This window comes from Fonsecaea erecta (assembly GCF_001651985.1).
Source record: "Fonsecaea erecta strain CBS 125763 chromosome Unknown Scaff2, whole genome shotgun sequence".
Taxonomy (NCBI): Eukaryota; Fungi; Ascomycota; class Eurotiomycetes; order Chaetothyriales; family Herpotrichiellaceae; genus Fonsecaea; species Fonsecaea erecta.
Window position 1 is genome coordinate 3,213,360 of NW_017387245.1, and position 24,735 is coordinate 3,238,094.

Genomic DNA, 24,735 nt, shown 5'->3' on the forward strand with positions numbered 1-24,735 from the left:
AGAACGAGATACATAATAGAGAGATACCCCCCGTCACACGGCATGATGATCTGGAGTATACAGAAGCATATCACAACAGGGAAGCCAATGATTGTAGACTTGGACAGGGAAGGAGGTTGGTAAAACCTGGAGATGTAGACGCTCGTTTTCCCGATCGGGCAGGACCATGCGGTGCACCCCTGGTATACACTGGGTAGCTACAGGCTACTACTGCAAGACGGTGACAGGAGCCGACCGAGATCGCCCGGGACATGGTCCAAGCTGAAGTCGCAGTGCAAAGGACGGCGTCGTCAAAGAAAATTTGACATCGAGGCAACATAGAGACCGGATCGCGCGGAGGGAGCTTATCATGAGGCAAAAAAGGGCTGACGAGAAAGATCTTTCAAGGGCAACCAACCTGATCAGATACCTCGAGCCTTGTGTGGGTGTTGTCTGCTCGCAATGTGCCTCACACATAGTGTCAGGAACTGTATCCGATATCCGGCATTCCGGCATGGGTGGGTAGAGGATTATTATGGTGCTGAGTGTTCCAGAAGAATTCCTCGTCCAGAAGGAGAACGGAGAAGAACTCAGGGTGTGTGTGACGAGTGAGTTGGTGTAAGCACCACACATAAGCCACCGCATTGGACAGGATGATAAGAAGGGGAACAGGTTCGTGATAATAGTCAAAATGTCCATAGCCAAGATCCGCATCGACAGTATTTGATATGCGGATGGATGCTGGATCGAGGCAGAGGAGGCGAAGGGTGTTGTTCTCCCACCCAGTAATTAGCTCGTTAGTAGTCAACGAGATTGTCGCGTGGCATTCCTACAAGGGGCCATTCGAGGTGTTTACAGCTGCGGGTGTTGCCCTGATAATCTGCCCAGGCGGCCCACGCCCAGCGCGATAATTGTTTCTAGTGGTCGGCCGCAAACTTAGCCTCGCCTACTAGGGTCTGCTCCAGGCTTTAGCGACGGTCGGAGACGCCCACCACCGGACCCTGTGTCGCCCGTGGTGCCCATGGTGCCTAGTGAGCCTGTGCTCGACGGCGCCCCTCCTCTCCTCCAACCCCTCCAGTCCCTTCTTTTGACCTGGTCTTATCTCTCTTTCCCCCATGACCAGCCATTCAGCGTTCTCTGTAAATCTCTCCCATACGATGCCATGTCTGTCACACCTCGTCATGGGCCCATGCTGGGCTCTGGAGAAAGACTCCACAGGCCCGATAACCAGCATCAAGTTACCTGATTCAGGCCTAGCTGCTGCTTTTTCGGAGGCCAATTCATGTCTCTCGCCTCAATTTCACCCGCTCTGAGAGGCTCGCCTGCCAGCTTGATAAAACGCTCCGTTGGCATTCTTCTATGAATACGGGCTGCTTGCCTCTCATTATCATTATTCCAAGTCGTCTTCCTTGTGTGCGCTTCACACACATCATTGCCTCCCGGAGCCAGGTCGCTTGCTGAGAGCATTGGTTCCTCTCGCAACCTGTCCACGCCGCCCGTTCATTCGAACACCTCGGCCTCGAGTCTGGTCCCCTGGACGTCATTGTACATGCCTACAAATTGAACCTCCACCTCTGATCACGTATACGCACGATCCCCCGTTCCATCATGACCGCAGACCGCAATCTCAGCGTCGCCTCCCAGGGAGGACACCGCAAATCGGTGGCAGAAGAGCCCGTGACCTCTGTGCTCCCGGGCGGCGAGGTCCCTATATTTGATCGAGAGTTGACTGCCGATGAAGAGGTTCTTGCGGCGCTTGGTTACGTGTATGCGCTCCCCCAGCTACTGGCCCTCTCCCCCAACTTCAATGCTAACCTGCACGCAGCCCAGAATTCAAACGTGAATTCTCATTATGGACGTCGTTTTGTGTTTCTTTTGCCGTTCTCGGCTTGCTTCCATCATTCGCTTCCACTCTCTACTATGGTATGGGCTATGCTGGAACGCCTGGTATGGTCTGGGGTTGGTTGATTGCCATGGCCTTCATCCAATGTGTCGCCATGGGCATGGGTATGTCTTGCCTCTGGCTCCGGAATATCCCTTCATGCCACGGCTGACATACATATAGCTGAGTTGTGCTCGTCTATGCCCACGTCGGGTGGTCTGTATTACGCTGCCGCCGTACTGGCACCTCCAGGATATGGGCCCCTCGCTGCCTGGATAACTGGTTGGTCGAATTGGCTGGTCCAAGTCACAGGCGCCCCTTCCGTCGACTATGCATTGGCTTCGATGATCCTTGCCGCTGGATCCATCACCAACCCAGGCTACGTCCCTCAGAACTATCAAGTGTTCCTTCTGACCACTTTGATCATGATCCTCCATGCGTGCATCTCATCCATGCCCACCCGCTGGATCGCGACGTTCAATTCGTACGGGAGTACATTCAATATTATTGCCTTGGTCATCACCATCATCACGATTCCGGCGGCCACCAACCGCGAGTCGCAGGGACTGCCTCGTTTCACCAAGAGCAGCACCGTCTGGGGACACTTCTATGAGGGGACGGATTTCCCCAATGGTGTGGCTCTGCTCATGTCTTTCATCGCCGTCATCTGGACCATGTCCGGATATGATGCCCCCTTCCACCTGGCTGAGGAGTGCAGCAACGCAAACATTGCCAGCCCTCGGGCCATCGTCCTGACCTCTGGCATTGGTGGTATCATGGGTTGGTTCTTGCAATTGGTCGTGGCTTATACCGTGATCAACATCGACGACGTCCTCGACTCGGATATCGGCCAGCCTTGGGCATCCTACCTCATGCAGATCCTGCCTCGGAACACGGCGTTGGCTCTGCTCTCCATGACCATCGTCTGCGGCTTCTCTATGGGACAGGGCTGTATGATTGCTGCATCACGAGTCACCTTTGCTTACGCCCGTGATAACTGCTTCCCCTTCTCCAATCTCTGGAAGCAAGTCAACCCGATTACCAAGACCCCGGTCAACGCCGTCTGGTTGAATTGCGCCGTGGGAATTCTTCTGACCCTGCTTCTCTTCGGCGGTGAGGCATCCATTGGAGCCATTTTCAGCGTCGGCGCCATTGCAGCGTTCGTGGCCTTCACCATTCCCATCACCATCCGAACGTTCTTCGTCGGCAACCGATTCCGTCGCGGACCGTGGCACCTTGGAAAGTTCTCGTTCCCTATCGGTGTGGCATCGACCTGCTTCACCTTGCTGATGATCCCCATTCTCTGCCTGCCCAGCGTCACCGGCTCGGATCTGGATGCTTCACTTATGAACTGGACCTGCTTGGTGTGGGGTGGGCCGATGCTGCTGGTTCTGATCTGGTGGGTGGTGGACGCCCACAAATGGTTCACTGGACCGAAGGTGAACATCCAACATATGATGCTGGGGCAAGATCAGAACGTTATCGATGGCAAGGAGGGCTCCGACTCGGGTAGCGGCATTTCGCCTGCGCCCACCTCAGATATCGACAAGGCCGTGTTGAACAAAGTGTGAGGAGATGCCGAGCAAAAGTACGATGGTTGATTTTAGAGCGATGTAACTACGGTTATCTTTGCGAATTTCTCCTTCTATGTGGAGAGTGGATGTATACCCTATGATTGGAAGTCCAGCTCGACGACTAGCTAGTGTAATTTGAATGTACACTCTCGACAAATCTGTGCCAGAATGCTTTCTCAATGCGACAAAGGTGCACGTGCTCGCGGGCGAAGCGGACACAGCCGGCAAGGCAGAAGGCGAGGAGGATCAGGAACTGTGGCTGTTCGTCTTCCGATTGGCGTTGATCCAGGGGCGGCCAATGTAACTGGGCTCACTAGGCCAAAGCGATGATGACAACGAAGAAAGGATCAGTGAGTGGCATGTAATAGAGCCCGAATCTGCCCTGTAAGATTATCGTCGACAAACTCCCTCGCCATTGGCCCCGAGCACACATTGCAGCCACTCAGTCAATCAGTCTGTGAACCGAACCGGCTCCTGCTCGACTTGCTCTCTCTACCAATGCGAGTCGAGTGCTCGTATTTTCTCTATCGTTCTAGAAGCAATCAATCACGAGTCCCTCAGATTTCTTGACGTCCTAGTTCTCCATCCGGGCGATTTCCGCAGTGGTAAATCTCGATATGCATGGATCAGCGGCTATCATCCAGCCATACGCAAGCTCGATTACGACAGGGCAATGGGCCGACCGTGACCTGGCATCCCTACTAGCCACCACTCGCTAGGAGGAGGCAATCCACAGATGGTCTATACGCAGCTACTCAAGTTACATCCCTCGGCACACCCCGTCCAAAGGCAAGAGGCGTTGCATCCTTCGGCCTGCTGCAGAGGGCAATGATTGACCCCCCAAAGCATCCACCTTCCCCCACAAACCAGCAGGATCGAAGCTTTATCAAGCATTTTTGGACCGAGTGCCTTTTGAACCAGCGCTATCTCGACCTCGACGAATGCAACCTTCCTATCTCGCTGCTGCCCCCCGGGGTGGTGGATGCGTCATGCCACAGCTTTGCCAGTGGGAGCGCGACGATCTGGTGTGCAAGGTAAGCTCGAGGGCAAGGTCCCCATGGCCGACATGTGGCCCATAAATACTCTCTGCTCGGTCGCGTGTGTCTCCACGTCTCTCTGCTGTCTGGTATCTCTTTGTCTGGCTCTGCAAGCATCGGAACAGCATGCATTTCACTGCTCTTTTGACCGCGTCACTGGCGGCTGGCGCGTTGGCGCAGTCGGTGGCGAACCCACACAAGATGGCTGCGCAGAGGTTGGCGAAGAGGGCGCCAGCCCCAGCTCCAGCTCCCGCACAAGAGCGTCGGTCCACCCCATTGATCAAGAAGCGACAGCAGTCGAGCTACCTGACGTCTCAGACTGAGAGTAAGTCACCCGAGAAACGCAAGAGTGACGTGGGAGCTGACCAGAACAGAGTTTGCCGTCAATGGCACCGGAGTTCCTCTGGTCCCCTTTGACATTGGCGAGTCGTACGCCGGGACGCTCTCCATCGACGGGAACAGCTCGAACCAAAACCAGCTGTTCTTCTGGTTCTTCCCCTCAGACAATCCCGCGGCGACCGACGAGATCACCATCTGGCTGAACGGCGGACCTGGATGCAGCTCGCTCGACGGGCTTCTGCAAGAAAATGGCCCGTTTCTGTGGCAGAGCGGGACTTACGGTCCATTGCCCAACCCGTTTTCCTTTGTGAACCTGACCAACATGGTCTACGTTGACCAGCCGATCGGCACGGGTTTCTCCCCTGCAGCGCCGGGAGCCCCAGCCAAGATCAACAACGAGGTCGACGTGGGCAGACAATTTGCCGGGTTCTGGAAGAACTTCATGACCACGTTCAACATGACGGGACGCAAGGTCTACATCACCGGCGAATCGTATGCGGGCCAGTACATCCCATACATTGCCAGCTATATGATTGACCAGAACAACACCGATTACTACAACGTCGCTGGCATCCAGATCAACGATCCCAGCATTGGGCTTGACTCGGTCCTGACGGAAGGTAAAGGCTCGGGCCTGTCCTGGCACCAATTTGGACCATGTGAGCTGACGTCGAGATTACAGTGCCTGCTGCCACGCACATGAACAACTACGCCAACGTCTTCGGCCTCAATGACTCGTTTGTGTCGGCCGTCACCAAACGGGCCGAGCAGTGCGGATACATTGAGTATATGGAAAATGCCCTGACCTTCCCGCCCAAGGGCAAGTTCCACGAACCAGTGAATTCGTCCAACCCAGGTCAGTGACTGTCTCTCTCCCCGGGGACCGGGCTTGGGAGCTAACCGTGGGTGATACAGATTGTTTGATCTGGGAAGATATCGTTTTCGCCGAACTCTACGTCAACCCTTGTTTCAACTTTTATCACTTGACAGGTAGGCGCGAGAGCCCCATTGACATATCTCCTCCCCAATTGTCCCGACGACGAGACCCCCAACACTAACACAATGCGTGATCGTCGACAGACTTCTGCCCGTTCCTGAACGACGAGCTTGGCTTCCCATCTCTCGGCAACGGACCCAACAACTACTTCAACCGCAGCGACGTCCAGGCCGCGATCCACGCCCCTCCCACCGACTACGTGATCTGCGGGGATGACAGCCTCTTCCCCAAGGGTGACCAGTCGCCCCCATCGTCGTTTAGCGCCCTTCCCCACGTTATTGAACATACCAACAACGTCATCGTCGGCAGCGGTCTTTTGGACTTCCTGCTCCTGACCAACGGCACGCTGATGACCCTGAACAACATGACCTGGAACGGCGCCCAGGGCTTCTCCAAGGCACCGTCTGACAAGTTCTTCGTGCCGTACAACCCCTCGATCGGGTTCGTCATCCAAGAGACCCTCAACCAGCCCATCCCCGCCACTCCCGTTGGCTTGGTCGCAGGCGGTGGATACATGGGCACCACCCACACGGAGAGAGGATTGACCTGGGTGACAGTCGATATGGCGGGTCATGAGATTCCCCAGTACGTTCCGGGCGCCGCCTACAGACAGCTCGAGTTTTTGCTGGGTAGAGTCAAGAGCCTGACCCAGATGGGTGACTTCTCGACACAGCATGGAAACTACACGGGCACAACTCCATTGTAGCCGGATGAGAGATGGGTTTCAGATGGACCACTTCCTAGCCCACGGAGCTGAGATATGACCTGAGGTTTAATTGTAAAGCACGACAGTGTATATAAATGAGTTGACGATCGAGAAACGCTTCAGCTGATAGAAGACCCAAAAATAACCCGTGTCATGACCCGGGATAAAAGAGGACAACCTAGTAAGACTTGCTAGTTGATTGGACGGATGCTCTGAATCCAACCTGTCAGACAGAAGCATTCTGTAAGATGGTACTTTTAAAGTCAACGCGTGACAGCGCGTCATGGCGACGCGCTTTGTTCTCGAAGCCACATTCTTCCCCACCGGACACCGGCTCTGGACTCACGGTGCAAGTCCTTCTTTTCTCATGCTTTCCCCCTGCACTTTCTCATTGGGCAAAGGTCTTCTGGAACATCCATGGCTCTCGAGCCCAGGTCGCCATCTACGCACAACCGCTTGATGACCACCAGAATCCCTCACCCTCGATCCACGCGATTCCATAATGGCGAAGAGTTCCCCGCCCCGCCTGCGAAGCGACTGAAGGGCACTGTGTCCGACGGTCTCGCCGCCAGCCCGAAGCGCGGGTCTTCTGCGAAGTCTCCCCAGAAGAGGAAGATCAAGGACGAGATCCCAGACTCAGAAGAGGAGGGGGAAGAAACCGATTTCAATGGACGAGCAGAGCGTATCTCTGACCTGGCCCCGGCGACACAATTGGAGGCTACTCTGCCACCAATCAAGACAGATGAAGAAGCCATAGAGGCGTACGAGGCTTACAAGGCAAGTGAATACACATACAATGACCAAGATCGTCGAGATGAAGGTACGACGTTGTCAAGGCTTGAAGCGCGCTCTTGGGTCCGAGGACGCAGCTCTATTTACGTGGATGCGTTCAACCTTGCTCTGGATACGGTTCTAGACGAGGAACAGCATCTTTTCAACGAAGCTGAATTGAGTCTTTTCGCAACATGGCGGGAACTCAGCTACGAAGCCCAGTACCTCTACGTGCGGCTGTTCCTTCGTAAGACAAGTAAATGGTTCCGAATCAGAGACCTGCAGTATTACAGCGATGTTGCAGACATGGAGGCTGCCGTTGCGGAGTTGCAGAAGGAACGACCTCTCCCGGCCGTCAATGAGGCGCCCGGTATCCATCCAGGTGAATTGGAGCCTCCAGAGGGCACGGTACTCGGTGAGACATTTACCTTTGCAGAATGTTCAACAGAACACATCAAAACACTGGACGAGGCGAGCAGTCTCTTACTTTTAGACGAACTGAAGACTCTCGCGAAGGAGGCAAAAGTCCACGGCAAGAACAAACGAGAGCTTCTGCAGAATTTCCGGCGCACCAGCGGCAGGCAAGCTGGGCTGGGCTTCAAAGGACTCAGACGGATGGAAACGCACGAGTCGGGAGGTGCCTTGTCTGAGGACAGTCATTCTGTCTATGATGAGGAAGACGGGGAGGAGAGCAGTGGCACCAGCACACCGAATTCCCCGAGCACCAATCGAGACGCTCACTTTACCAAGAAGATCCTTGACCGGACAGGACGTTGTATCCGACTCTCTCTGACTCCATTGAAGCTTTTCGAACGAGTTCATCTTGTCTTCTACCGTAGCACAGAATGGACGGAGAAAAGCCTGACGACCTTGATCCTGGCCAAGATATCCCGCCGCAATTTCCCAGAGTACATCGTCAGCCGGTCCTCCACCATCTTCGAGTCCCGTGCTCTTCTCCTCGAATTTGAGGCCAGTCTCCGCACACAGTTCCGAGTAGACAACATTCTTGAATTCAGCGGCACACCGGGCCGAAAAGCTCTGGAGGAAGTGAAAGAGATCTTTGAGGCGGTGTATCCGCGGTGGAAGGCTCTCCTGGCCGAAGAACAGAGGAAGGAAGACCGCATCTACGAAAGTGGAGAGGGTGCTTATCTGCGTCGTTTCAGCCCGGCATGGGTATATACGCGGATTGTGCACAAGGCTCTCCATCCCCTTGCCCGGTTCAAAGAGCATCTTCGAGAGCACGAACTGTTGAACGAGCTATTGGACCAACGACTCTTCCACGCGGCAAGACGAGGTGCATGGTACCAACGCAAAGCCCTATTGGAAGAACACTACATGCACGCTCTCACCCCCGATGAGGGTCGATCTGTCGAGGCAAACAAGAAGCACTGGAAGCGCGTTGCGCTCAAGACTTGCGAGCTGGGCCTTCAAGATAAAGAGTGCCATGTCATCTACCATTACGACCTCCAGAAGCGGGTCAAGAAACTGGAAAAGCAACTACGCGTGCCACTTCGGGAACAACATGACTTTGGGCACGTGAAGCTTGGGAAAGCCGTGGAGAGGGATGTCGTGGGTATCAAAATTGAGCACGGTCGCGAGGACACACCGTCACGAAGTCTGACCTTTAGTCGGAAGAACAGCGTCAACACCCCCGTGGACAGCGACCCGGCGGCGAACATTAACAATACCAAACGTCTCTCTCTTCCCCATCAACCAGGTAATCCAATGCTGGGGGCCAAGACAGTCTGGCTTGACCATCTGGACACCAACCTCCCTGTCTCGGTCGAGTCCATGTGTCTCTCCCACTACCGTCACGTATTGGGATACAAGGGCTACCACTCCGAAGGCGGCATCCTCCGCACGATATTCGGTCTGTTGTTCTACGACATCCTGTTCTTCCACCCGTACATCCCCAACGTCTTCCAGACTGCCTACCAGACGTGCCCGCTCGACCTGCACACGGACAGCTTCTTCTCGGCGCGCATGCCGGAGATTCTGGCGCGGATCAACCAGATCTCCAACGGCGAGGCCGTCGAGATCGTCGAGCGGGTGTGGGCACAGGAGTACGAGCGCCGCACGTGCATCGTCGGCGTGCGCTGGGACGAGTTTGAGCGGCATGACCTCGTCGAGTTGCTGGCCTGCTGGGAGGGCCAGGCCTTGGGGACGGTCATGCTGGTCATGGCGCAGGAATATCAGAGCCGCGGCGGCGGCGTGCCGGACTTGGTGTTGTGGAAGGTCCACGACCACGATCATGCTCAAGCTCCCTCTCCCTCTCCAGACAAGAGTCCTCGACCCCAACAAGCCCGGGGAGAAATCCTCTTCGCCGAAGTCAAGTCCGCCAATGACCGCCTGAGCGACACGCAGCGGCTGTGGATCAGTGTGCTGCTGTCCGCGGGCGTTCCGGTCGAGCTGTGCCACGCCGTGGCGGGCGAGACGCGATCCGGGCCTGAGTGATTGATCAAGTGATTGAAAGGAAGGGTCAATGAACCCGTTGGGAGCCAACACAAACTGACTGACTGACGGACGGACGGACAGAAGTCCAGCGTCCAGCCAGCCAACCCGGTAGTAGAATGAACTCCCGTCCCTGTCTGTACCAGTACCCGTACCCGTACGTATTGAATGAATGAATGGATAATATATGAAATGTACGTACAGTACACGTTGTATAACGTGCATATATATGTTCGTCATGTCATGTCATGTCATGTATATGAAGAATGAAAGTATGAAAGTATGAAACTTTCGCAAGCAAGCAAAATATATACAGCACCTCTCTCTCTACCTCTCTCCATTGATTGATTGCCAAATGCACACTCGGTTACCGACTACTAATACTCGGTGTTCCTTAATCCACATGATCTGCGATATATGTACTAGTATAGATACTACTGTACTTACTTTACCATTCCTTTCCTTTGTTTATGCAGGTCCAGGTCCAGGTCCAGTGTCTAATGCAGTTGTTCAGTCAGTTATTCAGTCAGTCAGTCAATTAATCTGTCTATCTGATATCTACTCCGTCCATGCGTCTGTCCGTCTAGTAGTCTCTCTCGTCTAATAATTAAGTCTAGCACATCCCGAGGAATCTATTGTTCTAGCTTCTAGCTTCTCGTTTCTAGTTCTAGTTCTAGTTCTAGTTCTAGCTCCTGACCGTGACCTCGAGTCCCCCATCTCTCCGATAGGTAGGAAGTAGTAGTGAACTTGTTTGTTGTACATAGCACGTACACACTCTCTTCTCTTCTCTAGCCCATGCCCGCTTTCAGCCTCCAGCCTCCAGCCTCCAGGTCCCACCTTTGCCGCCTCTCTCAACCCTCCGATGACAGACAGGCCAGACAAACAAGCCGGCCCCGTGTGTGCTGCATTGTGTTGCGCTATGCTCGTTCGACCCAGGTGAAGTGCGCCCTAGGGAAAAAAAGACCCCCACCCTGACGCTGTGGCGAACAAAATCCACAAAGAAGAGAGAGAGAGAGAGAGAGACAAAAGAAAAAACACATCACATGCACGCTATGAAGTAAAATGACGGCCCCCTCCCCCTCATGTACATATCCCAACTGATGCGTGCTTGCGTGCGTGCATGTAAGAGGGGGAAGCGAAAAAACAACAACAGAGAGAGGATTCAAGGAGGGAAAAAGATATCGCCAGTTCCAGTCCCCGGGGGAAAGCAGAAGTAGCGGCGAAGAAGAACAAGAAGAACAGTTCTTGTCTCCCCCCTTTCTTCGATCACAACTTCTTCCCGAACCAGCCAACACCTTTCTCGACCGCCTCCTTGCCCGCGGCTGCTGCCATGGCATGTTGTTGCATCAAGCTCCCCGCCTCTTGACTCGGCTTGACACGGCCGAAGTTAACGTCCAGGTCAAGCAAGATCTTCAGCGCGTTGCGGCTGCGCAGGTATGGCAACGGGGCTTTTGCCTCCCTAAGGCCAACGCCCGGTTCCACTCTGCCCGTGACACCGCTTCCCGACTTCACCTTCTCGGCCTCGTCTGAGCCAGGAAACGGGAGCATCTTCGACAGTACCTCGTACGCTGCCAGTGTAAAGCCGAATTGCGGTGATGATCGCAGGATACGAGCAGGGCCGCCCTTGAAGAAGGCCTTGAAACCTTCATCCTTGAGAATCTTGCGCGCGCAGTCCACGAGGCCGTTGTAAGTTGCTTCCCCTTTGCGGGCTTCCACCTGAAGTCGAGTCTTGATCACATCACAAGGAGTCGTGAGATATGCAGCTGGCATACCCGCAATGGCACCGGCCGTCAGCAGCTGCAAGACGCCCAATGTCTTGGTGGGTGATTCGCCGAAGAAGTCTCTCTTGAGGTGACTGTACGTGGGGAAGTAAATGGCCGAGAAAGGAACGTCGCGCAACAAGCATGCAGTCACACCCTTGTACAAGCCCAGAATACCAAGATTCCGGACGATCCACATCGCACTACGTTTGGGGACCGCGTCGGATTTCTTGGCCAGTTCGCCTTGGACCTGGAGGCGAATCTTGACGATTTCGAGCGGGTTGGTAAAGACCTGGCACATCATCAGTGTCCCGCACCTCAACTCGTGAGGTCAAGAGCCTCAAATTATAAACTTACCACTTGACAAGCACCGGCAGAACCTCCAGCAAGAATCTCCGACCAGAGGGGAATCTTGCCAGTCTGCTTGTCGGTAAATCTTCCTCGCACGAGATCATTCACCGTGAGCTTGATGGCCTTTTCAGGAGCAACCCCGACCAATTGAGGGAGCACACCCGAGTACAGCCCACGAATACCTTCGTTTCGGATGACCTTGCGCGCACAGTCGATTGAGTTTTCGTAGAGTCGTTCACCAGGTCGGGTGCTTCGCTGGTTTTGCATGCGTGTCTTGACCAGATCAATCGGATAGACCATGAACGCACCAAACGCACCGGCGATGGAGCCGAGACCGAAATGGTGTGCCGATTCGAGTAGGCTGCGCAGGAACTGTTGAGACTTGGACACGGCGCGGTCGGCAACTTCGGCGACGGCATTCAATCTGGCACCCGCCGTTTGATAACTGGCATCCAGAACCTTGGCGAAGTCATCCAGACTCAGGCGGCCGGAAGGGGTGTCGAGGCTGGCAAAGTGAAACAAGATGTCGGCTTCCATGGGTGTATAGAGAGAAAAGCGAGTCAACCGAGCAGCTTCGTTGAGGAAATCCGTGCGGTCGATTCTGCCGTCTGGCGATTTGGCCGTGGCGTTACGGATGATCAGATCGAGCAGGTCCATCTCACGGATAACGTTCTGAAAGGCGCGGACATTGGCGTACGAGATCTTGGTGCCAGATGAGATATTGCACAGCGTCGGCAGGTTCTCCAAGAGGTGGTCGGACAACTTATGTCCTGCGGTGGCTCGGATGATGCGCTCAAAATCCTCAGGGTCGATATAGCCATCCTTATCTTTATCGTACAGATGGAACGCTTGACGGATGCGCTCGCCCTGCAGACCACGCATCATCTGTGCAAACTGCGGGTAGGTCATCTCGTGTCTCTTATTTTTTCCTCCTATATATAGCGAGGCCCACTCCGAGTTGAAGTCGAAGGGGATACTCTCTCGACCTCTGTTCTTTTCGTAGATCTTCTGGAAGGTGTCTGACTTGATCGATCCCGTCCCATCTTCGTCGAACAACCTGAAGGCAATCTCATACTCTGCGTCCGGCTTGACAAGGAGGTTGTCGAAGGCGGCCCATTCCGACATGGAGATTTTGCCGCGCTTGTGACGGTCCGCGACTCCGAACAGGATACCGTATTGTTCCCGTTTAATTTTGTGCTGCGACAGGTGTTAACCGACGTGTGACACGCCCAGGGAAGGAGCAGACTCACATAATCTTCCTCTGGTGGCGCAATGGCATTGATAAAATCCTCCTCGTTCATGTAAAGCTCTCCATCTTCACCTTTGTTGGCATGTTTCAGAAAGGTCATGCGCGACTCCGTCGACAGGCTCGGGGCCGCCGATGTGCCCAGTAGGGACTCTTTTACAGCTTCTGTGACGGTCGCCATAGTGTATAGTAGAGTAGAGCTCCGTCGGTCGACAAAAGTGTTGCTGTTCAGCCCAGTCTAGGAGGTCCTCTCGGCTGGTCAGCTGGTCGCGGGGTGAGCGCGATAGGAAGATTGAAAGGAGAGGAGATACGGAAAGGTAGAAGTGAATGAGCCGTCAACGAGCGTGCAGAAGCAGCTACAGTGACAAAACTGAAAGAATAACCGGGGCCAGGAAGCAAATGATAGAAAAAGCAGAAGAGGCGGTCGGTAGTTGGTGGTTGTTGCGTGTCCCTTTCTCTGTGACCCTTTCTTGTCGCTCCTCTTAAAACCGCAGTTTCGGGGAACAAAATTAAACAAAAATTTGGAGCTTCTGGGGGCATTTCGCTATCGATGTAGCCGAGCGCTAGCCACTATAGGCAATCCCGGTCCAGGCACAATCTGGGCGTCTTCCCCAATCAGGTCTAGAGCTCGGCATAAAACCCCCGCGAGCCGAATGAAGCTCCGGCGGAGGTTTTCCTATGCGCTGCCAGCTCCAGAGCCTCACCCACGCTCTCTCCACGCCCTGCCCACGCCACCCGGCCGGTGGAATTGGGGGAAGACCAAAAAAGTTAAGTCGGCGACAGAGAAAGAGAGAAAGAGGGAAAAAAGAATAATATCATGCATTGCGAGATAGCATAGCCCTATCTGTCCCTGTGACCGTATGTCTTTCCCAGCAGCGCTCTTTGATGTTCCTCCCTGTTTGCCCTTGGACCTCTGAAAGGACATGTATGTGATACAAATAATACAGTGAGTGCATGTACGCCCGTTGCTCATTGCCTACGCCAAACAAAGCCAATCCCAGGTCATTGCGTCGTTAGATATCCTCCAACTGATAACAGGTATCCTCCTTTTTGTTTGCCAGATCAACCAACCCAGTCTGACCCACCACATTCAAGCTGTGTACCCATATGCAGTCTCTGACAGAAGACGATTGACGGAAGGCAGACTCTCTGTCGACAGACCCGTGGTGATCTCACTGGCACGTCGACTATGTGCATGATTACCCAGACTGATCCCACTGTCGTCGGTGTGGTCATATTGTTCGTCCAGGGATGAGCCCTGTTCGTAGTCACTCACACCTCCCTGACCCGAACTTGCTCGTGATCTTTGTCGACCATGGCTGGAGCGAGAAGGGTTCCTCAGGTTGCGGAGTCCCTGTTGAAACATCTGGGCACGAGGTCAGTTCGGCGGATACCAGATGGCAGGCGTTCATTCAGTCTCCACGTACCACTTTTTCCACATCTGACATGGACTCCCCCAGCTCTTTGCACAAAGGTTGCCATATGGAATGCCGGTGCCGGTTGTACGCGTCGGTGACCCGCTGGATCCTTGCCTCATCCCAATCAGTGTCGCGCATTTTCGCCAACACCCTCTCGTGTCTCTTGCGACATGCGTTGGCCGATTTGTTGGGGAAGTACCGTCGATGGATCTCTTCCCAGGACAGTCCCCGGCCCTTTGCGTCCAAGAGGATGTTGTCCTCCTCGATGATCCACGGACCGCTCTGCCCGGGACGCGGGATCGCCTCCCGCTGCATATGAGGAACCGGGGGCATGGAGTTCGGGACCGATTGGAGATAGTTGGACATCAGTTGCTGTTGACCATATTGGAGGCTGTGGTCTGCATAGTGCAGGCTGTGCATCTGAGGGGGATTCCATGGAGCCATGGATGGAGGCATGCTGGTGACCATGGTCGTCGGTGTTCGGAGGCTGTAGGGAGCTGGTCGCTGAACTCGGCGGGCGATGGTTGGCTGCTTTGGCATTCCTTGTCATGAGCTGGCCGATGAGTCCGAGGCCCTCGGTCGCTGGAACGGTTGCGGCGAACACAAAGGGAAAAGAAAGGGACGACCCGAATTATGATTAAGAAGGTGGAGGAGGAGCGAGTGTACAGAAAGAAATGGAAACGATTGTGCTGGAACCCGTGCAGCACAAGGTTTGGGGACTGGATGGCATGAAATGGTGTAATGCCTGAACTGACTCGAGCCTGGCCAACCCCCTCTTATGAACAATTGCGTCCAGCGCAAACGACCGTGCCAGAGAACTTCAAACACACGGGCGTCAATCTCAGATTTGAAAGAGACGCGAAACCCAACAGCTCCGGCCTTCGAGCCACATCCGTTTCATCAGGAAAAGGGCTCGAGCATCCGCCTCCCGGCGCAAAACATGCAACGGCGCCTCGGGGAACTGCAAGAGATGCACATCCACGGCGAACCCGGTCGCGATAACCATTGGAGGATCCCCTCTAACGAGCAGGTGAAACTCGAGCCTCGAGAGATGGGGGCCATGAGGTGGTGGATCGCCAGCCATGCACGAAAGCGTAGTTGTATAAAGTATATTTGGCTACCCAGCCAGCCCTACCCTGTCGAGGCCCAAGCGAGCCACTCGCAGCAGACCACAAAGCGGCTGTCGATCAAGCGAATCTCAGTAGCCGCTGGCAGACATGGACCAGGGCGTTCACGCCGGAAGAACTCAAGCGGTTTCGAGAATTTTTGGCTACACATACTGCGTAAGGCTCGCCTGGTCATCAGGAGCGGAAACTTCCGATGCCCCAGAAGCCTGGCATCTCGTTGGATCCCACCACGCAGATTGGTCGGGTGGGAGGCCATGGCGTGCGTGCGTTGGTTTGGAGAGGAATGGTAGCCGCTGAGCAGCAATTTCTGGGAGGCGTAGATTGACACAAACGGGTGCCAAAGTCTTCAGGAACTCCGTAAGAAGCAGTCTCCACGACAACAACACCGTTCGACTCTGATTTCGAGCGGACAATCGCCGTTAATGGCGTCTGAATTGATCGCAACCAGACACATTGCGTCCTTTGAGGTGTTCGACTGAGGTTGGAGAACATGAAACTCGGGGTCGCTTACCAGGCGGTTAATCTCTTGCAGGCCCTATATTTAGCTAGGGCAGATTGGCTGCCATGACACGCATACCGATCCCTCGGCTGATTCCTCTGGGCGGTCTCCATGGTATCGGACATGCTGAGTTGGATTCGTTGTGGCAGTTTGCAGAGATTCTGTAATAATATGGCGCAGACATAGCATCGAGCGAATATTGGTCATGTTTGCCGTGCCTAGGTAGTTACTCGATATGCCACTGCATGGCTACTAGAAACGAACATACCGCTCGCCCTCAGGAGGAGGTCAAGTACTCGATATACAAGAACGATACTCGTCCTCTTGGTGGCAGCGACGGAAACAACAAAAGGGAGGCGACAGTAGACAGGACAAGGTCATATATTGACTATCCTGGAGAGTGTCAGGTAAAAGACAGTGTGTTTCCCCGCTTCAACTCTTCTGTAATTCTTGGATTAGGTCTTTTTGCGAGCCGACGCGTTACATAAAAATGGTACATCATCAAAAGGTCGTTGTCCAACAACCAATCCCTCGCTGTGGAAAGGTCTATGTCATATCAAAATCATATCACATCGCTGGGGAAAAAACCAAACAAGAAATTTGGCAGACAAGTCCTTCTATCTCCGTCCCCATCGTCGCTCGTCTTTCGACATCTTGACGTGAGCGCCATAGTAGTCCTCTTCCTCGATTGGTGTCACACTGTAGACGACGGGCGTGTCGGAGAAGGATAGCTGTCGTCGTTGCGTGCTGGTCTTGGAAGGTGACTTCTTCAAGATGCTTCTTGATGAGCTGCTGTTGACATATGAGTATGTTGGCTGTTGCAGCGTCGAGTAGCCTCGCTGGTTGAGCCTGGTGTTCCGTGCAGTTGGGCTCGCAGGTGATGGCGACACAGGTGATTTCAGCGGTGATCTCAATGGCGTCAAGGGAGACTTGAGTGACAGTGTTGGTCTGGTTGCTTGAGCAGTAGCGGTCGAGATGCTCAAGGACAACTTTGGCTTTGCGGTGCGTGAGGCAAGCATGATTAAGTCTTGATTGATTTGATGAATGTGGAAATTGATATGATGTTGTTAGCGGATTGTATGTCGAACCTGTTCAACAGATTGTTCACTGAAGTGGCGTTTTTGAGGATATAACCAAAAGGACGTAGATCTGAATCGCGGGGCAGTTGAGACAAGAATAGCAGTCGAGTACGATAGAGATAAATATAGAATTGGACCAGCCAAATCTAGGTCGTTAGGAAATCGAGGACTAAGAAATGCCAGACAATCAATGTGTGGATGAAGAGAAGAAAAAAGCTGGGTCGACAAAGCGGTCGGATGGGCGGTTAGATATAGACGTTGAAACGGAGGGAGGAGTCGAATCCTGGGCTGGTCAAGGGGAGTTGTCGTCCCTATTCGCCCAGCAACATCCTGGTGGTCCGAGCTTCTGCCTTGCATTGCGCCCAATCATTGCGCTCCTTGACGCGCTCACACTGTGATACTGCTGTTTCCTCACCTTCTCTTCCAATGAGCAGTGCAGTTGTCTCATGCGAAGTCGGGTTAGTAATTGTGCCAACCTGTGATGGAACAAATCAGGACGGCTGGGAGTGTTGACATGACCTTCCTCACGGCTCCTTGCCTTGCATAAATCCATCGTTCGACAGGCTCTTTTTAGACATCTTGCCTGCCGTGTATGCCTGCCAAGCCGTCGACAGTGAAACTATCGATTTTGAACTATGCAACTTTCCCTCCTTTGGTCTTCTCTATAGGGTGATAATGGTGATTAAAAAGTGCTGATGCGGAGACCAGAAGATATTCACCAATGTGGCTGCTGGCATTGCAGAAAATAAATTGAAGCCACCCACCAATGAACATTCGAGGCTGCGTTCACATCTAGAGTCGCCCGGAGAAAGAAGCTGGTTACTAAATGCCCTGATCGGGCCACGTACATACTACCAAAAGTATGAAGAAGGTAGATGGTGCAATACTCATCAAGTTCGTGAAGGTGGCGATGACACCTGCCCGTGATGATGCAGGACCAGCAAGTATGTAGCACGTTGCTTGGTCTCAAGGTGTACCCATGACTGCGGGCAACGAGGCCGCTGTGACCTGTAGAGCATGCAGGGGAATCCAGGAAAGTATGATCCTTTAGCCTAGGACAGCTGGGATCTGTGCTGGTCCAGGCGCAAACACACCGGTATGTTACTCTGGTGCATCTTGTGAACTTACCACACAGAGCGACATCGCCTGTTTAGACCATGGTTGTATGATCATGGGGTCGATGAAGGCTACGCATTACCTGGTTGCTCTGAGAGCCGTTGCACTCTTCGTGCGACACATAGTTGCCAGCTTCTCCAGCTTGGCACCCTGATCTGCAATCCCAGGTACATCCCGGAGCATGAGGTAGAGGCAAAGCATCACTGTTTGCTTCGTGCAGAGCATGTCACATCTGCGACATCAATGAGAACTGACAGCCACGCAAATTTTCGTCCCCAATCTGCGTCTAAGTCGACTTGCGTCCAGGTTGCTGTCCGCTCTCGTGGATGAACATGATCAACTGCCAGGCGGTACGGTATGATCTGTCCACCTTCATCTGAGGGCTGCCGTATTCGACTTACCTGTTTGCAGCAGTGAAACTGTTGGGCGCGTGCAGTGAGGATGGGTGATGTTCACGTGTCGAGCAAGTGTCGTTCTGGTAGTCGATGGGGCTGCGCCGCTGATCGCCCAGACCACCACGAATTCATGGCGGCATTGGCATGACGAAATGACGGCGCAGAGTCGACAATGGCGGGTTAGAGCTGCTGGGTGAAACTACTGGCGTGTGAATCATGCTGTGTGTATGTACGGCGCGAGGCGAGTCATCTTCTTGGTTTATTTTGGATTGAAATTTGCGTAAGGCAAGCATGTCAGTCGGGTCTTGACGCCGATTCTTTGGCGGAAAAGGCGAACTATCGAGGCTGAAGCAAGGTGCGCGGAAGGAAAGTGTGCTGAAAGGACTGTCGCAACAAGAATATGATGAATCAGTCGAGTACGAGAGAAAAAAGCCCCAGCCGAAATCGTTGATACATGTCGACACCCAAGTCGTCAATAAAGAGCAACTGTGGCTTTGCTTTTGTCGCCGTTGCCCAGTCCATAACCGTAATCCCGCTGCGCCGAATGAAGTCGACCATTAACCATTCTGACTCGAAATCAACTGGGTGACGTTTTGGTGTGCCGCCGCTAGCAGAGTGCACATTGCGGATACATGGAGCGATTCGAATTCCATGTCCTGAAGGCCGAAATTCCACAATTTGTTAAGGAAACGGGGCAACAGCCGACTCCCCTCTCGTCCATCCGCTTACCTGCTGGCGTAACGATCTTCACGGGCATATTCACGACCGCCTGCGTATTCGCGAGGAGCTTCGTCGCGGGTGGCGGGAGGGTAGCTACGGTCGTCGTTACGCTCGTAGTAGCCACGTCGATCTCCACGCGTGCCACTGCCATAGCCTTCTTCGCGCCTACCGCCCTCGTATCGGTCGATGCCGCGGCCGCTGTAGCCTTCATCTCGGTCACGTCTGCCACCTCCGTAGCCGCGTCTGTCATAGTCGTCATATCGGGAACCACCACGGTAGTCACCGCGATATTCACCGCCACGATACTCGCCGCCCCGGTAATCGTCACGGCGGCCTGAATAACCTCCTCCTCGACGATCATCATAGCGGTCTCGATACCCACCACGAGGGGGGCCGCGGAAGTCACCTATTCAAGGTCAATATTTCGTGTGTGGTGTCGGGAATCCTACTTACCACGCTTGGGGGGGCCGAAGTATTTCCCTGGAGTGGGAGTACGAGGGCGGGCACGACGAGCCTTCTCGATGCTCAGGACGCGCCCTTCAACAACCTCGCCTTGCAAGGCTTCCTTGGCTGCCTCCGCTTGTTCGTTCGAGACCATTTTGACGAAGCCGAACCCACGAGATTCCTTGGTATGCGGGTCCAACATGATCGAGCAGCTTTCAACATCACCATACTTCTCGAAGAGGCGAGAGACGTCGGCTTCGGTGAGGCGGGGGTGAATGCCAGTCACGAAGAGATTGGACCCATTGTTCAGGGATTCATCATCGGCGTCTTTCATGCGAGTGTCAGATGGTGGAGGTGGCCTAGTGTGAAAACGGTCAGATCGCTTTGAGAAAGGCAGAAGGAGATAAAACGTACGCTCTATCACGGCCGTTTGGAGATCGGCTGCGGTTGCGATCATCACGATCTCCTCGAGGCGAGGCAGATCGATCGCGACGTTCATATCCGCGGTCATCTAAGAAATGTTATTAGAAATGCCCTTAGCAAGTCGCGTTACGGCTGAAAACATACCTTCGTAGCGAGCAGCAGAGTCCTCGAAGTCGGCCATGGTATCAGGTTTGGGAGAAAGGGATTAAGCAAAGGGGGCTGAAGTCAAGTTTGGCTGCGGACCTCTTCTTCGAGGCCTCTTTGTTACACTTTCGACAAGATCTGGAAAGTGATCGCACCGGGACTGATCAAGGAATGACAGGAAGTTTCCTTGATGATGAAGGGAGCTGAGAGTGCTGGTGGCGGTGGATTGTTTGTAAGGCTACGATGAAGAGTGAGGCGAAGGCAAAAAATCACTACAGGACACGCGCACTCAGCGCCAAGGTGAGATTGCCCAATTAGGAACGACCGCGGAGAAGGATAAACCTTCTTCCGCCAAGATCTTGCTTCAACTCTTAGTGTTTACATGTTTACAGTAGATGTATGAGGTTTAAAAGGGTGTGAGATGGTGCAAACAGGCCCACTTCATCTCTTACTACGTCCCTGTACTGAACAAGTTCACAGCGTCAATAATTTAATCTGCCACCAAATACTACAGCTAATCAGCCACACTGAGAGTGTGGCGCAAGAATGGGCGAACAATGGTGTCATGGAAGCCCAGGCATCCAATCCAATAATAATCCTCCCTATAACTCTCATCGTCTAGTCCGAAGAGTCCTGGTACTCCAATTGGGAGTCTTGTTTTCTTTGCCCCTCAAAATCCTTTTCTGGGCCGTAGCTTCCTCGGCTTTTGAGTCTGCAGCCTTGTCACCGATGGCAGCACCATTAGTGTGTCCGAAGATGTCATCGCCGGCACCTAGTCCTTGGAGCTCGTCTTCATCCATCTCACTTAACTCCTCACTGAGTTCGCGTAGCACTTCTGGTCCCGTCCAACGTTCCTCAAAGATGGTCGTGCCTTCTGGATCAAATTGAGTAACGTACCAAGGGATGCCACCTTCGGACTGGAAATGTTGAGAATGACCTTCCAAACTCATCGGAGGCGTAGGCGGTTCCACTTGTTGGTCTTGTTGCCTCGTTCCAAGTCCATTCGCATGTGATTCGTTCCTGAAGCCATTCGTGGAAGCAGGCGGTGTACTGGCGGAGACCGGATGAGACGGCATCTCCAGGCCGTTGTGCTTAAGCACATCATCTTGCGCAGCAGGCATTTCCGACTTCTTGACGGTTTCGTCGATACGAGCTGGTTCTTGCGCAGATGTTGTAGCTTCAACCATATCAACATCGGCCTCGGCTGGACTGGCGATCCCAACCTCGTCTTTTGATTCGACAGAATCAATAACCGGACTTCCCAGGAACTGTGCCAACGAGCCACGTCGAGAAAGGAGGGCTTCGTCCATCTCTCTGATCTGCTCAGCGTATGGTCGACCGTGCAATTCAGCTTCTTTTCGACTAGCATCTTCGAGAAGGGGTTCAAGGCCCTTGACGATTCGTCGAGCAAGTGTGCGTCGATCCCGATCTTCGGATGTCATGTCTTCGGCTCGGCCGCTGACCAAGGATATCAATTCTGAGATGCTTCCCGCGCTGTTGCCGAATTCCGTGTTAATCACTTGCACCACATCATTGGAAAAGCTCGCGATTGAAGTATGCTCTTTCCTGAGGACTTTGGCTTGCAGTTCAAGCAGACCTGCACGGAATAGACCTCTGTCAAGTCTGAATCTTGTTAGCATCGACCCTGGGACATGAGATAGCTAGACTTACTTGAGCGCCTTCTCGATGATCGGCTCTAGAAGATGTGGCACAGGGAAGTAGACGATGTCGACGACCTCCTTCATTAGGCGAGCCTCCTGTAGTTTCGCCGCTTCGCGTTCTCTGACCAAGTTGCACAGCTGCACGAGCTTGTCCATGTCCTCAGCTAACCTCTCGGCGAATTCAATGCGACGCTGGAGCCTGGCACGTCCAGCTGCACCTTGAGCCTTGTAATCGCGACGCGTCACCTCGAAGGAGCTGAAGGTATCCATTTGTAATTGCAGCCGCTTCAGAAGGGCGGCACCACGGCGAGCTTCGCGTTTCAGAGTCCAGTATTTGCAGATTTCAGAAACATATTCCTTTTTTTTCGGTACAGAGAATCTCATCAGGGACTCCTCGATAGATTTGAGGATGACCTCGGGGATGACAGGAGCACCTGAAGGGAGACGCCATACAGTTTTCTGTTTTTGCCCCTTTTTATTAGTTAGCGTCACCTTCAGATGGGCCTTGTCCGTGGAAGGCGTATCTTGGACGTCATGAATCGCCAATGCAGATGCACGACTGTCTGCCCAGATTTGCCCACGGAAGTGTTCTTTGAAGTACTTGACTGCCTCCTCATAGGCTCTATCCGTGTGATGCTGACGTTTCCAGTCGCTAGGAGTGTGTTTGTGACAATACGCTTTGAGCTGCGACGGTTCCATCAGGGCGTTCTGGCCGCCGCCGGTTTTCATTTGCAAAAACAGGCCAGCTTGGCGTGCACAAGTTAGATGGAAGGGTTCGTAGCAGCGGCCGTCGCTGCATTGAATGCTCGCCCCCATCTCCTGTTTACAAATGTAACAAACAAGTCTCCAACGACTTGCGGGCACTTTTTCAACGTCGGTGATAGGTTCCATCAAGGACAAGTTGCCGATTGTGACTTCCGGAATCCAGATGGCGCAGAAGAGATGCGCCCATTTCGAATTGTTGGTTTGCTTAAACGCCCCGCCCTCGTTCGGGCAGAAGATGCAGCTCGGTCGAGAATTTCCCACAAGTTGGCATTTCCTGCATAACCACTGTCCTTCGGGGATGTAAGGCACACCATAACACTCTTGATGCACTGCGAGATCACAACCATCGCAGAACACTATCGCGTTGGCATTCTCGCAGTCACCGTCGTCGCAAATGGCGCATTTGCTGTCAGGCTCTTCTCCCGCAGGCTCACCGTTAACCGCAGCGGCCGAACTCGATCGTAGCCGCTGCGTCTGAGGCGCCTTGGGATTGGGTTTCGGTATTCTCTTTTCTAAGGCATGCCATTCCTTTTCGATTTTGGTCATTGTGATCTCGAATATTGCCGGCTTGATGGACTGGATGCCGTCTTTGACCCTCCCTTTATTGAAGGCCTCGAGCCACTTAACATCCTGCTCGTCCATGTCATATTCGACTCGTCCGACACCCGTACTACCTATGGCAGAGTTCTCTCCGTGTGTCATGAGGTCAGGGCTGAGATCAAGGTCTTCCTCTGCAGAGCCTTCCATCTGTCTGATCAATGTCCGCGCCGGCCGGATGAATATTTCACTCTCTTGATACCCAACATTTGCCATAGACTTGTCCACGAAGTCAACTTGGGCAATGTCCTTGTTGAGTTCATACGATAGAAAAGGATCGAGTTCTCGGTACGAGGGTTTGGGCAACGTGAGACGTTCTCGTGGATTCGGGCCTGGCATGGGCACGAATTTGGGAACTTCAGGTGTCAGAAGAGCGTTGACCATCGAATTCTGGGTTCGATGTGGCCTTCCAGGTCGCCTCTTCAAAAGCGTCGCAACCCCAAGAACCGGAATTTCGCCCTCCGTCGGCGTCAAAGCGCCGTTGCTGGACGCATCTGTTGTAGGCTTTTTGACCAGTCCGTCTACCTCTTCGGAAGGCAGTACTGCAAAGTCCGCATCAAGGTCGAGATCAGGATGGAACTCTTCCCAACCGCGTTCCTCTCGAGGCTTGTACCCGTCTCCATGTGTCACTGCGGCAGAGGCCGCAGCTGCTGTACTGTATCTAGGCCGTGCGCTCCCTCTATTTCTGCTTCTGGCCGAGTATCGTGGAGTGGATATCATTGTCCTCTTGGGGTTGCGGCTTTGTCTGGTGCGTGTGCGGGGAAGCGCATCCTCTTCGTCTGCATTAGGTGTCCTCATGGTCGAAGGAGTGCTCTCAGGATCAACATGTCTGCCACCACCTCCTCTGCCCCCGGGTGTCCACTTCAGTGAGGATTGAGCCCTGCGCGACGTGCGGATGCGTTTCGAGGGAGGCTCTGCGTCTTGGAAATCTGCGAGATCTTCCTCGTCTGAATTGTTGAAGTCTTTTGATATCTTTTTGAATTCCCTGCGCGGGCGTGTTCTTCCCTGCACAGATCTCAGAGGACCCATCCTGCCAGCACGGTGGCCGGCAGTCGACGCGACTGCTTGTGATCAACCCTGGACTAGGAGGCGCAGGCGGATTTCGGATCGCTTTCTTGTACGTGGGGTGCCATTCAGTCTCGTAAAGGCGGCGCAAGTAGGAGCGCAGGTGGTAAGGCCCGTGGTACGGTAAGGCTAAGGCGATGTATGCAGTTCTGGGGGATGTCCTGTAGTCACAGTGCGCTGAGGTGCGTT

The 24,735-nt window shown here is 53.7% G+C and overlaps 8 protein-coding genes across 8 annotated transcripts; 3 read left to right on the forward strand and 5 right to left on the reverse strand.

Moving 5' to 3' along the window:
* Positions 1-1,587: 1,587 nt before the first annotated feature.
* Positions 1,588-3,432, forward strand: AYL99_02920 (hypothetical protein; the record flags this gene model as incomplete). Its single annotated transcript, XM_018834436.1, has 3 exons — positions 1,588-1,745; positions 1,805-1,986; positions 2,045-3,432. 3 exons carry the CDS (start codon positions 1,588-1,590, stop codon positions 3,430-3,432), a joined length of 1,728 nt encoding a protein of 575 aa, XP_018697060.1.
* A 1,241-nt stretch (positions 3,433-4,673) lies between these two features.
* On the forward strand, positions 4,674-6,514 carry AYL99_02921 (hypothetical protein; the record flags this gene model as incomplete). The annotated part of the gene is made up of 5 exons (XM_018834437.1): positions 4,674-4,797; positions 4,847-5,431; positions 5,494-5,667; positions 5,727-5,801; positions 5,892-6,514. 5 exons carry the CDS (start codon positions 4,674-4,676, stop codon positions 6,512-6,514), a joined length of 1,581 nt encoding a protein of 526 aa, XP_018697061.1.
* A 417-nt stretch (positions 6,515-6,931) lies between these two features.
* On the forward strand, positions 6,932-9,739 carry AYL99_02922 (hypothetical protein; the record flags this gene model as incomplete). Its single annotated transcript, XM_018834438.1, has 1 exon — positions 6,932-9,739. One exon carries the CDS (start codon positions 6,932-6,934, stop codon positions 9,737-9,739), a length of 2,808 nt encoding a protein of 935 aa, XP_018697062.1.
* Positions 9,740-11,002: 1,263 nt separating this feature from the next.
* AYL99_02923 (hypothetical protein) lies at positions 11,003-13,274 on the reverse strand (the record flags this gene model as incomplete). The annotated part of the gene is made up of 3 exons (XM_018834439.1): positions 11,003-11,788; positions 11,854-13,044; positions 13,098-13,274. The coding sequence occupies 3 exons, from the start codon at positions 13,272-13,274 to the stop codon at positions 11,003-11,005; spliced, it is 2,154 nt and encodes a 717-aa protein (XP_018697063.1).
* Positions 13,275-14,183: 909 nt separating this feature from the next.
* Positions 14,184-14,967, reverse strand: AYL99_02924 (hypothetical protein; the record flags this gene model as incomplete). Its single annotated transcript, XM_018834440.1, has 2 exons — positions 14,184-14,459; positions 14,521-14,967. 2 exons carry the CDS (start codon positions 14,965-14,967, stop codon positions 14,184-14,186), a joined length of 723 nt encoding a protein of 240 aa, XP_018697064.1.
* Positions 14,968-16,754: 1,787 nt separating this feature from the next.
* AYL99_02925 (hypothetical protein) lies at positions 16,755-17,156 on the reverse strand (the record flags this gene model as incomplete). Its single annotated transcript, XM_018834441.1, has 1 exon — positions 16,755-17,156. One exon carries the CDS (start codon positions 17,154-17,156, stop codon positions 16,755-16,757), a length of 402 nt encoding a protein of 133 aa, XP_018697065.1.
* Positions 17,157-19,452: 2,296 nt separating this feature from the next.
* Positions 19,453-20,495, reverse strand: AYL99_02926 (hypothetical protein; the record flags this gene model as incomplete). Its single annotated transcript, XM_018834442.1, has 4 exons — positions 19,453-19,853; positions 19,901-20,250; positions 20,306-20,402; positions 20,459-20,495. The coding sequence occupies 4 exons, from the start codon at positions 20,493-20,495 to the stop codon at positions 19,453-19,455; spliced, it is 885 nt and encodes a 294-aa protein (XP_018697066.1).
* A 574-nt stretch (positions 20,496-21,069) lies between these two features.
* On the reverse strand, positions 21,070-24,510 carry AYL99_02927 (hypothetical protein; the record flags this gene model as incomplete). The annotated part of the gene is made up of 2 exons (XM_018834443.1): positions 21,070-22,081; positions 22,130-24,510. 2 exons carry the CDS (start codon positions 24,508-24,510, stop codon positions 21,070-21,072), a joined length of 3,393 nt encoding a protein of 1,130 aa, XP_018697067.1.
* Between the last annotated feature and the right edge of the window lie 225 nt (positions 24,511-24,735).